This window comes from Podarcis filfolensis, assembly GCF_964270895.1.
Source record: "Podarcis filfolensis genome assembly, chromosome: 3".
Lineage (NCBI taxonomy): Eukaryota > Metazoa > Chordata > Lepidosauria > Squamata > Lacertidae > Podarcis > Podarcis filfolensis.
This window is the reverse complement of record NC_139606.1, coordinates 93,463,239-93,479,014: the sequence shown is the minus strand read 5'-3', so window position 1 is coordinate 93,479,014 and position 15,776 is coordinate 93,463,239. Positions and strand designations below refer to the sequence as shown.

Here is a 15,776-nt window from a genome sequence, read left to right as displayed (position 1 = left end):
TAGTCCAAAATATGCATGCCTCTTATAATGTTGATACATGTGAAAATTGGGGCATATTCCCTTAAAATACTAGGTAAGGGCAGAATCCCTTTGGCACAGACACTAAATTTTACCTGACATTGTATTTGTACTTCCATATACGTACCCAAGCACAAAATATCTAGCGAGAATAAGGCCTTGAAAGATTTTATTTTTCGTAGACACAAGGTGTTTACTTAAAAAAAACACTTTATTTACAGCATCCAACTTTTTCTTCTTCAACATATAAAATTCACAAGGCATGTGGAGAAAGTTTGCACCAGTGTTTTGTCCACAAAAGCATATATACAGGCCAAGGTTTTTAATTAGATGCAGAATTAGATGTGTCAGGTAAAACATTATTATTCCAAACAGAATTATATTCCAGAGAGTCCACTTATTATACAGGCAGGAGGTAACTTCACAAGAAGTTATAACATAAACCTTCATACAGTGAAGAGAGCACATTCAAAAGATGATACACAACCACTTTTTTTGGCAGTTCATTACCTGTGAATATGATTTTTTAAATGTCAGCAACCGTCCCCAAATGAAGTGCTTGGATTGAGGCCATATTTGGCACAAACTATAGAAATCTTTAGAATACTTTGGTTAAGATTCATGCAGCTTTCAATCCATGCATCTCAACATTAAGAATCAAGGACTCAGTCACCTCATCATAATCATAAGGTATCATGGCCATACCAAAGCCCGCAAAGAGAACTAAATCTTACTGGAATGTGCTACCCAATATTTGTGTGAAAATTTCAGGATGTGGCAAAATTTAGAGTTTAGAGGGCTTTATTGCGAATTTTTATCATACCAGGAAGCTGGCCAGTTCACTTAGAATACCCCCTGGGGGGGGGACAATGTTCTATTATAATTTACAGTACACATTTGTAAGTGTATAGCAATGACCCTGTGGCTTTCTTCATTGCGGGATGGCTTCCATCACGTCAGAATGAAATCCTTACACAGGCAGGAATGTGCTTAAAGCAAAAAATAAGAGGTCATGGATCAAAACAATCTATAAATGAGGATGGACAATCCACCCACTTCTTTCAAAGCTGAAGAAAATTTTGAGACGAGTAGGAAGTGGAACACAGGAAGCTGCCTTATTCCAAACAGACCATTGGTCTATCCACCTCAGTATTGACTGGTAAGGCTCTCTAAGGTTAGAGACAAGAACCTTTCCCAAATCCTACTTGGAGATGCCAGGAACTGAACCTGAGGACAGGCCCAGGGCCGACCAGTATATCGTATTTTGAAAAATAAGACTTGGATAATGGTTTTGCAGAACAAAAACCCATGGGTGAAAACAACAACAGGTCAAGTCTAGGAGCCGCTCTAGGAGCAAAGCAGCACATGCAATTGCATGTTTATAGAAACTATAGGAAGGAACAAATTCGAGTTTTTTGGCAAGGGGGGAATCTCAACGACTCTTCCTGATCCGCAAAAGTTAAGAGCAGTATAATAGTCAAAACCCTTGCTTCTCCTGAGAGTTGTCTTGGATGGATTGTATCAAGCTGCCACAGACATTCTTTGGCAAACATGTATCCTGACGATTTCTATATTCCCTGGTGTTAACTCACTGACATGGATATTTGAAGCTGCTGAAACCTCTCACTTGCACACAGACACATTTGCAAGAGGTGCCCATTTCTTAAAGGGGAAAAAATGAGTAGGAACATGATCTATATTTCCAAGTAAGATATATTACATGTTTATTTGCGGCGGACATTTTGGAAATAGGAACGACACTGACCATCACCCCTCAAACAAAATATGTTTGTTATTTTGGAAATATGCAGAGTACAGTTAAGAAGTTATGCTATTTAAGATATGATTGGGGGGAATATAAATATATAACCTGTATACAAAAAAATCAAATTGATATTACAGATGGACACATACTAAAACACAACAGTCTCAACTCATGCTACAAAAATCCATACATTCATTCACTGAAATGGCAGGAAAATACACAGGCAGGAGAGATAATCATTTGTTTCAACGGTGCTTTCAACTGATAATACAGAGCAGCAATACTTTGGTGAATTATAGCCATAGTTCATTGCCAGCATTCAGGTAAACCTGCCTAACAATCCCTTAGGCCAGCCTTTCCCCCACTTGGTGCCCTCCACCCCACTTTTCCAGAAATCCCACTTCTAATTTCAAGTAAACAAGAGGCATTTGAAAACAAGACTAATGAAACTACCACCTACTCTCATTCCTTCATAATGGTGCTCTGGGGCAGCCCAATCAAAGGGAACTAAGAGACCTGCAATGAGCACGACATTTCGGTAAAAACAGAGGTAAAAAACCAGTGTGCTCAGCCGTAAGTATTTACCCCTAGAGGAAAAGGAATTAAGTGTCAAAATGGCACTGGGCATATTTGGCAAATGCCAGAAACACTCCTTGAAGACAAGGGATGGCTAAAAGGCACTTCTGTTTCCTGGGATGTCCCTCATTTCAGCATTGCAGGGCTGAAGGTACCAGTGGCTGCATGGATAGAAGGGCCTTCTAACCTGCACACCTAGACCTTTAGATACAAGCCAAGAACACCTGCTCTAGATGCCCTCTTATGCTATGCATTGGACACCCAGCTGTCAAACGCCACTCCCCAGGCCTGTGGCAAGTGCTTGCCAGCAGCTTTTTAGCCAAGGGGGCATTGCCAAGGATAACTTTGCCCTAGATGAACAGCAGTTGCCAAGCACGAGCCCAAGCTGCCTAGAATTGTGTGCTATTTATATAGGGCTTGTCATCGCCTGCTTCTTTGTAACTGTCCTTTGAGCAGCTGTGCTTTTTGACGGGCTCCTCGGCCCACGTGGGTTCATTGGGAATCTCCACCACGTCTTTCCTGTGGAAGACTTTGTGCAGCGAGGGAGACAGGCTGCTCTTCTTCTCGTTGTAGCCGTTGACCTCAGCCAGGGCCGCTTCCTGCTGGCTGCAGCACAGCTGCGGGTCGCAAGCTCTGGAGATGCACGGAGTGCTGCACAGGACTTCGGGGTTCTTCTGGTCGGTGTACTCTGGCTGGATGGTGACTGAGTGGACCCCCGCTTCGTGGAACAACTCCCTCATCTTCTGCGAAGCGTCTTGATAATCGGAACTGGTGTGGCATTTGACGTGGAGGGTGGCAATGTTCTTCCCACTGACCATCTCCCAGACGTGCACCTCATGAATGCTTGTAATGCCTGGCACTTCGAGAAGCTTGTTTGCTGTTTGGTGGGGAGGGAGGACAATAAAAACAAGTAGAAAATAAACTCAATGAGATTTCATGAAGGGTCTACTGGCAGCAGTGATTTGATCAGAAACACTGTTCAGCAGCACACTGCAAAAGCAGAGAGAACCTTCCAGGACAAATACATTTTACGGGAGGGTTCATGGCCAGATCCAAAACATTCCTGGAAGAAGCAGAACAACTGGACCATGCTAAACTATGCCTAGAGTCTTCCTGGGCTGCAGGGGCATCAGCACAGCACCACACACGATAGGAAAACAGTGAAGTGGAGCACAAGTTCTGGAAACATTAGCTGATTGAATCAAATGTGAGGTACTAAAAACAGACCCTGCTAAATGGCAAGTATTTGTATGGATTAGGTACCAGCATAATTTTAGGGAACCCAGCGCTGGGTATTTATGCCTTGCATGAGGTTTAAAACATACAAATGGCAACATCAGGTTCCCACCCCCACCCCCCAGGCTGGAAAGCTATCCCCATGGGACGGCATAACTCGGGGGGGGGATATGTCTTGGAGACTTGGAAAGTTTCTGCACAAGTTTAAATTCAAAAGCAAAAAAAGCCCCCAAACCTTCACATGGTCTGAGTGTGTGCATAAGACAAAAGATTTATTTTTATACTGCCCAACTAACAATGCCCTCTGGGCACTTAACCATTATCCTTCTACCTTCTTACATCTATAGATGTACGCAGTGATTTCAGGGAACAGCAGCTCAACGCCTGCTGTTTTGCATGAGTACTGTGTTCTCGAAATGCATGCTTTCACTAATCCACCAAGATTTGAGTCATGTTGCTAAGACACCACCATGTGAGTCAGTTTCTCAAAGCTCCTGAGAATGTAGAGCTGGTGGTTGGGTGCATAATCCAGAAATGTAATTCCAGGAATAACACTGGCTTTTTAAGTGCTTCGGCAGTAAAGTGCAACTTACTCAGCAACTGCATATTAACACTCTTGGGAACCATCTGAAGTAAGATTGTTGCCGTCTCCTTGATAAGCGGGAAGGCTGACGAGAGTATGATGATCACCATAATTATGGTCAGGCTTGGATCAATGTAGCACTCCCAGTTGCATGGGGTGTTCTCGTCCAGAGGAAGTGCATAGAATATGGAAGCAGCCACTACAACGATAACTGAGCCAAGAGCATCCCCCATCACATGCAAAAGAACACCTGAAATAAAGGACAGGAGAAACATTTGCTTTGATGATCAGATTTTGGGTGGTTCAAAGGCAGTAGATGTCAACCAGAGCTCGGTCAAAACTTGCTTTTGAACCTAACTTTTAATAAATAGGACAATATTAAAATCAAGGTTCCACTTTCACATGTGACCTAGACCCATAAGTCCTAATGTTGTCACAGAATGACTACATTCACGTGAGCACTGGTATTAGATGCAAAGCATTAACTTTAAGAATGGAAGAGCAAACTATAGAGGACATTACAAGTGAAATTTTACTTAGATGGGTCCTCAGCGATGCAAGTGAAAAAGTGTGAAGACTGCAATGAGTCCATTTTGCCACATGTACACATAGTGAGAAACCACCATCTATTGTGGCTTCCCACTGACCCAGAATTGGCCTCCACAGTCACTTATGGACACACTGTTAAGACCATATTCATGGCAAAGACAATTTTACTTGGCTATGGGTGATCGCCAAAGAAGAAGACATGCAGTAAAGCACATGGGCACATGATCTTCACACACTTATGTTCTCCTATGCCTGTGTAAGTAAAAAATAAAATGTGAAGCGTCCCTAAGCTCTTCGACCACAAGCCGAAAGCTGGATCATTTGATATTGTTAATGCGTCAGATACATGGACATCATCATGTGTAAAGCATTCTAAACTTGGCCTTCCAGGAGTCAATTTGGCTGCATCTGAGCAGCTATAGTCTATCTGTATTCTTTTTATTTGGTCTGTAATTTAATAACTTGTTGGATTAAATATGATTTATTGATATCTTGTACAGTGGAGGAGGAACCCTCTCCAGACCCGGGGTGGCGCAGCCAGTACAGACTGCGCACGCGTGGCAGCCTGTATGGCCGCCACACGCGAGAGCGGCAGCCCATACGGATGCCCGTACAGACGGCACACGAGAGTAGCAACACCCATACGGACTGCAGGCACCCTCGGCCGCTCTACAGCTGGGGGGAGGCAGGGGCCATCTTGTCACCCCTCCCAGAGTGGCACCTGGAGTGGACCGCCCCCTCCATCCCCCCTTCCTACGCCACTGATCTTGTGCTATAAATGTATTTAGAAACGGTGGGAATAAACCGGAACAGGTCGCCAATAAAGAGGGTCCCCCAAAACTGGATAAGTCGTCTATCTTGTATTACCTCTGATATTCAAAGCTTCGGATTTTTTCTCTTTTTTCTGTATCACTTCATCTTCAGGCTTATTCTGGGTATTTATGGTGTCACCTGCATTCAAAGAAGAAACGCTGTGTTGTGTATAAGTTCTACAAACAGAAAAAAACACCAATCTTTTCAAAACCAACTTAAATCTTAAACGGTACCAGACGCTTTAGCAATGACCCTCCCATGCCTGCATGCAGACAACACACATGCAATCATAACTGGTAGCTGATGCATAATTTCATGGAAATGCGGAAAGTAAACAAACTCCAATGCATATAAATCGCGGTTATTTATTTTTGCTTAAAAGCTCTGCAAACTCCCACACAATTTTTATATTTATTTCATGAGCAAAAGGGCAAAGTGCAAAAACAAAATACCCCACCCCACCCCCAAAAAAATTTTATTTGAAGAAAAAGAAACTAACACAGAGAGAAAATATTGCCCGGGAAGGATACCAAAAATGAAAGGAGGGCAAATAAACATGCGAGAAGGGAGCAGGAAGGAATAGAAAAGAAGGGGGGAAGGTGTAAAAAAAAGAGAGAGAAAAAAAAGTGTGGAGAGAAAAATAACAAACCAGAAAGGTGATGATGGCATGGGAAATCTGCCTCATATAATCTACCTAAAAGTCAGTATAACATTATTTAACTATACCCACTTTTAACTGGCATTCTACAGTAAAATCTGCACATATTTTTTTGTCCTTGGCCTGTATTCATATCACCTAGAGACTAGATAGAGACTAGATGGAGGTGGAGGAAAAAGAGGTTGGAAAGAGAAAAGTAAGAATAGGGAAAGCTGAGGATTTGAGAACTTTAGGGAAGATTTAAAACGAAAGAGAGCCAGTGTGGTTGTTGGAATGATGGGCTTTGAAATGCCCCCTCAGCCAAAAAGCTCACTGGATGATCTTGGTTCCCTGTCTCTTAGCCTAACCTACCCCACAGGGTTGCTGTGAGGACAAAATGGAGACGAGGAGAAGTGCATACCACTCCCCAGAGAAAAGGTGAGGTATAAATGTAATATAAATAAAGCAAAAAAGTACTAATACAAGAGTGGGGGATGTGATGGGGTGGCAGTGAAAAACAAGAGGGAAGAAAGCATATAGAGCTGGATAAATATATTTATTCATCATAATATAAATAGAAGAATTATAATTATAAGTGTGGGGAAATGTACAAATTAAGGAAAGGAGGTGGGTGGGAAACGAATTATACTGATGCAAAGAAAACTGATGGAAAAAAAATCTGCCCCCAAAGAAGAGAATATGGGGGAAATAAGAACAAAGCGAGAAAGAAAGAAAGGAGGAGAAAGAAAATGGTGAAGAGAGGAAAGGAGGCGAGGGATCAGTGAAGGAGGAAACCGAGAGGCACCTGCTCCGTCCACGCTGCAAGACTCCAGGTCAAGGTCGAGGGCCGCTGGCAGGGCGCCCTCGGGGGCCGCGGCGGCGCCGGGCTCGGGGTCTCCGTCGAGGCTGGGCTCTGGCGTGGCCTTGGCCGACGGGCCGCGTCGGAGGCAGGTGGGCCAGCAGGAGGCCCAGTCCTGGAAGACGAGGAGCCCCACGAGGTTGACGGCGAGGCCGAGCGCGCCCACGATGAGGATGAGCTCGGCGTCGCGGATGGCCTGGGGGCTGGCCAGGCGCTGCAAGGCCTCCACTAGGATGGTGAAGGAGAGCGCGGCCAGGAAGACGGCGTTGCAGAGGGCGCCCACCACCTCGGCGCGGCCGTAGCCGAAGGAGGCGTCGGGGCTGCGGCGCCGGCGCCGGCGGGAGATCCGCCCGGTGGAGAGGCCCACGCAGAGCGCGATCAGGTCGGAGAGCATGTTGAACGAGTCGGACACCAGCGCGATGGAGTTGCCCACGTAGCCCGACACCATCTCGGCCACGAAGAAGCCCGCCGTCAGCACCAGCATGAAGATCAGGCGGCACGTCTGGCCCGTGTAGCGCCCCATGGCGAAGCGGGAAGCGGCGCGTTTGGAGAGGGGCGCGCGCTTGGAGAGGAGGGCGCTGCCGGGTGGGCGCCCCTACTCTTGAAGCCCTCCAGGGGCTTCCTGGGCTCCAGCCCCCGAGCGAGCCTCCGGGCTGGCTTGTTGCTTCGCCGTCACCCCCTCCGTCGGGCTGGCTGCGCCTTTGGACCGGCGGGCAGAGAGGCGAAGGCGCGGCGCTGATGCCCCTCTCCGCCGCCTGCCAACAAGTGCTTTGCGCGCCCTGCCGCGGCTGGTGACTATGCACTTTGCTTTTATAGAGGCGCGGCAGGGGCGGCACCGACGCCCTTCTGCACCGACAACGCCCGGCGAGATTTGCCGCCGTCCGCAATTTCTTATCCATCAGCGCTAAAGGATAAAGGGAAAAAAGCGCCGATTGCCAACTCACCGCCCCGCCCACGCGCTTGCAGTGCGCCCAGCCATCTCAGCATCTCTGCCTCCTTTGCTTTTAAATAGGGAAGATGTTGGACAGGTGTAGGCTTCACCTGCCGCTCCTGGGGATCATTTGGGGCGCTGCCACACACACATTAGGGTGTATCGTTTTCCCCCGTTGCCGGACACATGCTCTCACGACCATGTTTTGCAGCTATGGGTGTAAGCTCGCCTTTATCATAAAGAGCTGGCGATCCTATAATCTCCCTGTTATTTGCAAATGCCCATCATATCTTAAATTATTGACCAATATTTATGGATTCCCCTGCCCCGTTTGAGCCCAGAGCTAAAATGGCCATAAAATAATCTTGGAAAGAGCAATTAAGGATAAGAAGTTTAAGCGCAGGTTCGCCCAGCCCAAAAGCTTGTTTTTCAGCATAATTGTGTTGTCTTATGTATATTCTCATTAAAACCCATATAAGCATCTCCAGAAAACATTTAAGCCCCAGGATTCTTCATGTTCTGCCTCCTTCCAGCTCAAGGGTTCTTTTTAAAAGCAGTTACTTATAATATTACCAATTATGCCCGTCTCAGTTTCACTGCCTGTTATACAAGCTGGAATCAAATCTGAAGACTAGTCCGTATTTTAGATAAGATTATCTTGTCATTCGTGGGCTGCCATTTAATTTCATTCTGATTTTAATTTTAAGCTGTATTTTAATTAATTGTTTGATTGTGTTTTTAATGTACCATATATTTGGTGTTAGCCGCCCTGAGCCCGGTCCTGGCCTGGGAGGGCGGGGTATAAATAAAATTTATAATTTTTATTATTATTATCATTATTATTATTACATGAATCCAATGCTACTACAATCAATGCCCATTTAAAGACCTGACTTCCCCCAAAGGATCCTGGGAACTGTAGTTTGTTAAGAGCACTGGGAATTGCAGCTCTGTGAAGGAGAAGCTACAGTTTTCAGGATACTTTGGGGAAAACTCATGTACTTTAAATGCATGGTGCAAATCTACAAATGGATCTTCATCAATAATTCCAAATTAATTTAAGCGGATGACATGTTTTGAAATGTTATCAGCATAAATTAATTTGGAAATATTGGAATTAATGTTGCCATTGAATAACCTATTTTGAAATTCAGCGAATCACCAATATTAAACATTGCAGGATGGGAGGGAAAGTTACCCAGCGTCAAGGAATATTATGGTCCAATGGGCATAGATTAGACAACATGAAAAAAATCTGGAACTAATTGAAATCACAAGCAACGGTATAGCTCTTTTCACTAAAAGCTTACAAATAAACAACAACAAAAAGAGGCAGCATTTTCTGTATTGTCCAAGTCATACACCTTGGGCACTTATTTGCCTGTTACAAAATTCATCCATTATATGATATTCTCATCCTCAAAAACCAATGAAACAGCATCTGTTCCCCACCACCATGCACAAAAGAAGTATCATTTTCTCCTGAGAGAAGAAAAATGGCTCTGCTGCTTGTTGGTGAAGAAGATATGATATATCTTCACTATATCCTGCATGTGTCATAGAATTGGAAGGGACCATGAGGGTCATCTAGTCCAACCCCCTGCAATGCAGGAATCTCAACCAAAGCATCCATGGCTGATGACCACCTCTGCTTAAAACCCTCCATTGAAGAAGAACCCACCACGTTCCAAGAGAGTCTGTTCCACTGTGGAACAGCTCTTACGGTCAGAAGTGGGATTCTTTCTTTTCTGTTCCCCAACTGAATTGATGGACACCAATGCTGCCAGATTGGATAGTGGCAATAGTGTTTTACTGCCAAGTTGTAAGTGGATGCTGTAAATGACTTATCATATTGCGGCAGACAAGAATATGATTGCGGTTATGTTTAATATCCCAAATTGGCTTGCCAAGTTCTGTCGAGGAAAGAATAATATTTTATCTGAATAGCATTTGTAGTTCCCATTTATTCAAATAACAGTTGAAATATCAAGCAGATCTAACTGAAATTGAGACACTAACATTAAGGTAAAAAAAAAAACTCATTCTGTGAGTAGCATCGTTTTAGCATCATTTACCCTCTTTACTGTTGCTTAAACCTCCAGTCACATTATTAATTATGTGTACAAGGATTAAACTGGGGCAACACGACTACTAGCCATGATGGCTATATCTTACCTCTGTGCATCCCAGTTGCTTAGGATCATATTGCACCCAGGTCCTGCTTGTGGGTTGCTGTGAGAACAAACTGCTAAATAGTCCTTTGGTTTGATCCAACAGGACACTTCCTGTTTTCTTATGTTCTGCAAACCAGTTTGTGGCAGACCATAGCTGTCTTTTTGTTCTCATGCTTAGCCATTCAGTGGGTTCGTAACTACTGAATTTTCTAGATCTCAACCCTCTTAATGATGTCAGGCCATAACTGCCTGCACCTGATTGCTTATGGGGAAGCCGATGTCAAGAATTACAAACCTAGCACAGGGACTTCTCCATCCTCAATGAACCAGTTGAGTTTCAGACTCCTTGTGGAGAAAGCCACTGACGAAAATAAAGGTAGCACGAGACAGTGGCTGGAATTTGGTTGTGACATAAAGATTGTGTCGCCTTGGAGTCTCTGTCTAATATAACTATCCTGCCTCCCAGGATTGTATTTAGGATTTATGGACATATTGGTCTATTTTGGTTTCTCCGTGTTTTTCCTGTCTTATGTTCAGATTGACCATATCCACATCAGTTTGTGAAGTTTGTAAAGGTCCTGACAAAAATTCATATACATTTTCATAGGAACTTGAGAAGCTGCTATATAATGAATCCAGACCATTGGTTCAGCTAGCTCAGTATAATCTACACTGAATAGTGCTGGCTCACAAGGATTTCAGACAGATTTCAGTCCTACGTAGAGACTCTGGGGATTGGACCAGGGAAACTTCTACATCCAAAACAGATACTTCATCACTGAGCTATAGCCTTTCATGTATGCTTCTCCTAATATAGGCATTTTTGCATGCAGTTTTGTCTAACATACATATTTTTTTCCCAGCAGTTTCTCCTCACAGAATGCCCTTTTTTACATTATTTTCTTACGCACACATTTTTGTGTGCACTTTTACCTAATGCACACTTTTTGGTGTGCATATTCTCGGTTGGAGAATTTCATTGCAAAATTCAGAGAAGTGCGAATTTCAAAGGATAACTGCAAAATTAGGTAGAATAAGAACAGAGAGGTCACATGCACACCCTACATTTAAGGCACTCCTACAGCACTTTAACAGTCATGGAGAATCCTGGGAACTATAGTTTGTTTGGGGTGCTGAAAATTGTGGGTCTTTGAGGTCAGCACACGTAACAAACCAGAGTTCCCAGGATATTTGGAAGGAGCCATTGTGGAATGAGAGTTTTAAATGCATGGTGTGGATGTGATCCAAATCCAAAGTAATAATAATAAAAGTTATAATAGTGCAGGGAGGGGAAGCATCTTCACTCAACACAGAAAGGATAATACTGTGAACACCAGGCAAACTTCCTTGTTGACGGAATTTGACAAGCGATGCCACTACTATACTAAGGAGATCTCCATTCTAGTCCTACCTGCCTTACCTCAGGTAGGGCATCTGGATGATATCCTCAAAAGATTGCCTCACTTTATAAGCAGGTTGATATGAGAGTAGGTGTTCCTGCAGGTATCTGGATTCCATCCCTGAAGGACTTTGAAGGTAAGCACCAGCACTTTTAATTGTGCTCCCTGTACGATCTCAGGGAACAATAACTTTGCATATTCAAGAAGGAGCTATAGCCAATCCTGCGAAGCATACCTGTATGAGATATGCATTTGAACACCTGTTTGCCAGATTCCCACTTGGCATTTTGAGGGGCACATTTAAAAAAAATATCCACCTAAAAGAATGTGTGATTTGGCTCCAAGTCTGTTCAAAAGGAGTAACTCTGTAAGATGGCATGTTGTTTCTAGGTTACCTCCGAAGGATTCTTAATAATTGTGGCCAAAGTGCAAAGCTGGCTAATAGCCATTTATACAACAACCAGATTATTAATTGCTAGAAAGCAATAATTGGCTTGTCCATTGACGTCAGCGGGCTGCACAGTTGTCACTAAGGGCAGAGTGTGATGAGATGTGGATTGCATAGCTTGGAATGTGTCCTCTACATTCGGTTTCCATTGCTCCTGCACTGTGGGGAGGTACTATAGGTCCATGAATACGCTCCAGAAACCACTCAAGCTGAAAGGGCAGGGAATTTACTGGATCTGCCACCACTGCTTCCCACACCTCCCAATTCTACAAATTTATTTGGCCAGAATAGTGACTACAGATGTTCATGTTTAGACAAACATTTATCTCTGACACCTAAATGTTAGCCTAGTCCAGGGATAGCCATCCCAGGTGTTGTTGGTCTCCAACTTCCATCAGCTGCAGCCAGCATGACCACTGGTCAGCAGGGATAAGAGCTGCTGGCCAACAGGATCCGGAGAACATCAAGTCGGTCACCCATGTCCTGGTAGAGCATGACATGACAACTGACTTTTCAAATGCTCTGCTTTAGTATTAGGGCATTGGTGACTCACACAATTTCCATCAAAAGAGAGAGAGAGAAAGAGATTTAGCAGGCCCAATCACTGTGCTCCTTTAGACACCTGCTGAAAACTTTTCTGTTTCAGCAAGCCTATCCAGACACAGAATTTGCTCTTAAATTTGCTTTATCTCGTTTTTAATTGTATTTGTTATTACCGAAATGTTTGCCACACTGAGCTCCTTTGGGAGGAACGGTGGGGCATACATTTAATACATAAATAATATCAAACTTGGTTGACCAAGAAAATAACAGTGGAGTGATTATGTGTTCTCCCCAAGATCCTAATGAGGAAAAAGAGTCGACACACAACTTTCAACCTTTTATTTTATTTTAATTGTGTAACACATTTGCAACTTGCCCAGCCGTCAGTAGAGGTGGCTCATAACAATAATTAAAATCAGAAATCATATACCTTTGACATAATATATTGGTACAAACTAGTTATATCCAGTGAAATGTGTGTAGCTTTTTTCAAGCAAGAACAAATGTGACCCCCATTGGCAGTGCAGTGGAGAGACGTTGCCTATTATAGTGCAGCTTCTTAATTCTAGACCCAGAACTTACGTAATGTGCCATAAAGCTCCTGATGATTTAAGCAGATGCTGATTTATTTATTTTTAAAGTCGCTTAGGGGATTCAGATTTTCATTTCTACTGTTTGGCCTTTTCCCAGACTTCTGCTATTCTCTTGACAGAATTCAGCCAGCAGTGTAGATTACTTAATTTCAAGGAACAGTGAGATGACGCTTCTCTTTCTCATAACGCAAATAGGCAGTAGCAACAGCTGCAAATCAGCAATGTAGCCCTGATTGCACAGTCACTCTCACACACATTCTTAGTGCCAATGCATACATATAGAATAGTATATGTTGTACCTACTTCTGTACATATGGAATAAGGCATTTTCAAGACTCACCTAAATCAGGAAATGGTGTTATCACTGGACCTTCTCTAATTGAGTAGCCTAAGAAAAATATTAACGGAAAGCATACTGATTAAATATTCTGGGAAAGGCTCAGACTAACCAAACAGCAATAGAATTTGTCTAGTTTTAAATTACAAATCAATGCACCTCTGAAGAGTATAGACTCAGCTGAATAGCCATGATTTCATCAAAGCTAATGGAAAATATCCATAGCCTCAAAGTTATATTTCCAATAGAAGTAGTTAGGGTTGCTTCCAAGTGTAACTGAGTTGTGTTTTGATAAGAGGAAATGCCACACTGGTAAGGACTGGTGGTTCTCGGTAACTTGCAAAAAGCTTGTGGCTTGTGATGCATTGTAATAATTTTTTGTTATTTAAAAAAAGGCCAACACATGATTGCTTTTGATCATGCCACATATCGAACTATTTAAAAGTTTAGGGTCTGCATCAAGGAGCAACCCCCCCAAAAAAATCACCCTTTAATAAAGTGTCAACCTATGTCTAGAAGTATTAGTTATGGACAAGGTAGTGATTTTTAAAAATTCCTTACCTGTTTCCATGTCTTGGTCAAAAGAGTCGCGACAGTAACAACAGTCCAGAAAGACGACATAATTGACCGCGTTGAAGAACAGCCCCACAAGTCCAGCGATTAGGACAAACAGTGCATTTTCGGTCTTCTGTGGGTTGAGGAACCTCTTCAGGGCTTCGATCAGGATGCTGAACATGAGGGCCGTGGCAAAGACAGAGTTGCCAAATGCACCCACCACATCGGCCCGGGGGAAGCCAAAGGTGCCGTTCTTGTGCCACCGAATGCGGCTGACTCTTACGCCCAGCAAGCCGACGATCATAGAGATCAGATGAGACAGGACAGCAAAAGCGTCCGAGGTGAGAGAGAGGGAGTTACCTATGTAGCCCACCACCATTTCGCCCACAAAAAGCATAAAAGTCACAATGCACATGAAGAAAAGCCGGCTGCTCCGTCCCGTGTAGCGACCCATGGTGGAGAAGCGTTCTCTGTGCTTGCGAGAAGGGTCTTGGCAGGATTAGCAAGCAACGGTTGGCAGGTCTCCCCTTTTTATTGTCTGCTGCTGCTTGTGTTTAGAAGCTAATTTTTATAAGATGCACTAAAGCAATAAAACCAGTTTAAAGGGCAATTAAGCCAGGGGGTTATCGCGTGGAGGCCGCCACTCAATAAGTGCGTAACGGAGACTAAGATATCAAATGAAACAAGCTGTTTGTTTGTCTCATTGCCCGGGGTGCTAACGTTTGAGGCTGCAGCAACAATTCTTCATAGCTGGGGCGCCCGCCTTATTGTTCACAGAGGTTCATTGGGTGCTGGAGGGGAGGAGTGAGGCCTTGAGCAGGACCTTGGCCTAGGCCAGAGGTAGAAAACATGATGCCAGGTATTGATGGGTTCAAACTCCCATCTGCCCCAGGCAACATGATGGGAGATGTAGTTCAGCAATATCTTGAAGGCATCTCCCCTGGCCTAGGTCAGCGTTTCCCAAACTTCTGGGAGCTGCAACACCCTTTTTCTGAATCAAAATTACAAGTGCAATTTAATTCATGTGTAGGCAAACTAAGGCCCGGGGGCCAGATCAGGCCCAATCACCTTCTAAATCCGGCCTGCAGACAGTCCGGGAATCAGCGTGTTTTTACAAGAGTAGAATGTGTCCTTTTATTTAAAATGCATCTCTGGGTTATTTGTGGGGAATAGGAATTCATTCTTTTTTTTTCTCTCTTCAAAATATAGTCCAGCCCCCCCACAAGGTTTGAGGGACAGTGGACCGGCCCCCTGCTGAAAACGTTTGTTGACCCCTAATTTAATTTTTATACACCCTTTATATTGGGAGGATGAAGCAGTCGGAATTGGTCTTACATAAGTAAGAGCCAGCATTGGATTAGGATGAGGAGACGCAAGTTCGGATTCCCACTCAGTTATGGGCCAGTTATTTTCTCTCTCTCTCTCTGCCTAATCAACACCATGGGGTTGTTGTGGGATAAAATGGGGCAAGGCTATGCATCCCCCTCCCCCATTGGAAGATTCAGGATAAAGAAAGTACCTCTTCACACAGTGCATAGTAAAACTATGGCGCTCTCTCCCACAGGACCTACCTAGATCGCTTTAAAAGAGGATTGGATAGATTCATGGAGAAGAAGTCTATTGGTGGCTACTGGGCATGGTGGTTGTGCTCTGCCTCCACAGTTGGAGACAGCAGTGTTTCTGAATACTAGCTGCTGGAAACCACTGGAGGGGAGAGGGCTCCCGTGCTCCAATCCTGCTTGTGGGTTCCCCACAGACA

General features: G+C 44.0%; 1 protein-coding gene across 2 annotated transcripts; it reads right to left on the bottom strand.

The window, feature by feature from the left end:
• Positions 1 to 210: 210 nt before the first annotated feature.
• SLC30A10 (solute carrier family 30 member 10) lies at positions 211 to 14,558 on the bottom strand. 2 transcript variants are annotated; one of them, XM_083605369.1, is made up of 5 exons: positions 14,024 to 14,558; positions 13,466 to 13,513; positions 5,595 to 5,678; positions 4,189 to 4,428; positions 211 to 3,236 (listed from the first exon to the last, which is right to left on the bottom strand). In XM_083605369.1, the coding sequence occupies exons 1-5, from the start codon at positions 14,469 to 14,471 to the stop codon at positions 2,749 to 2,751; spliced, it is 1,308 nt and encodes a 435-aa protein (XP_083461495.1). In that variant the 5' UTR covers positions 14,472 to 14,558; the 3' UTR covers positions 211 to 2,748. The 2 variants fall into 2 exon arrangements, with proteins under 2 accessions (XP_083461495.1, XP_083461494.1); XM_083605368.1 differs by lacking the exons at positions 13,466 to 13,513; positions 14,024 to 14,558 and adding an exon at positions 6,983 to 7,992.
• Positions 14,559 to 15,776: the final 1,218 nt, after the last annotated feature.

Bases quoted from the DNA above. Each gene is read 5' to 3' on its own strand.
- SLC30A10 (XM_083605368.1), bottom strand. From the start codon at position 7,559: ATGGGGCGCTACACGGGCCAGACGTGCCGCCTGATCTTCATGCTGGTG. The intron at 4,429-5,594 runs GTAATACAAGAT...CCTTTATTTCAG, and splicing joins CGAAGCTTTGAATATCAGAG to GTGTTCTTTTGCATGTGATG. The intron at 3,237-4,188 runs GTAAGTTGCACT...CCCACCAAACAG, and splicing joins TGTTAATATGCAGTTGCTGA to CAAACAAGCTTCTCGAAGTG.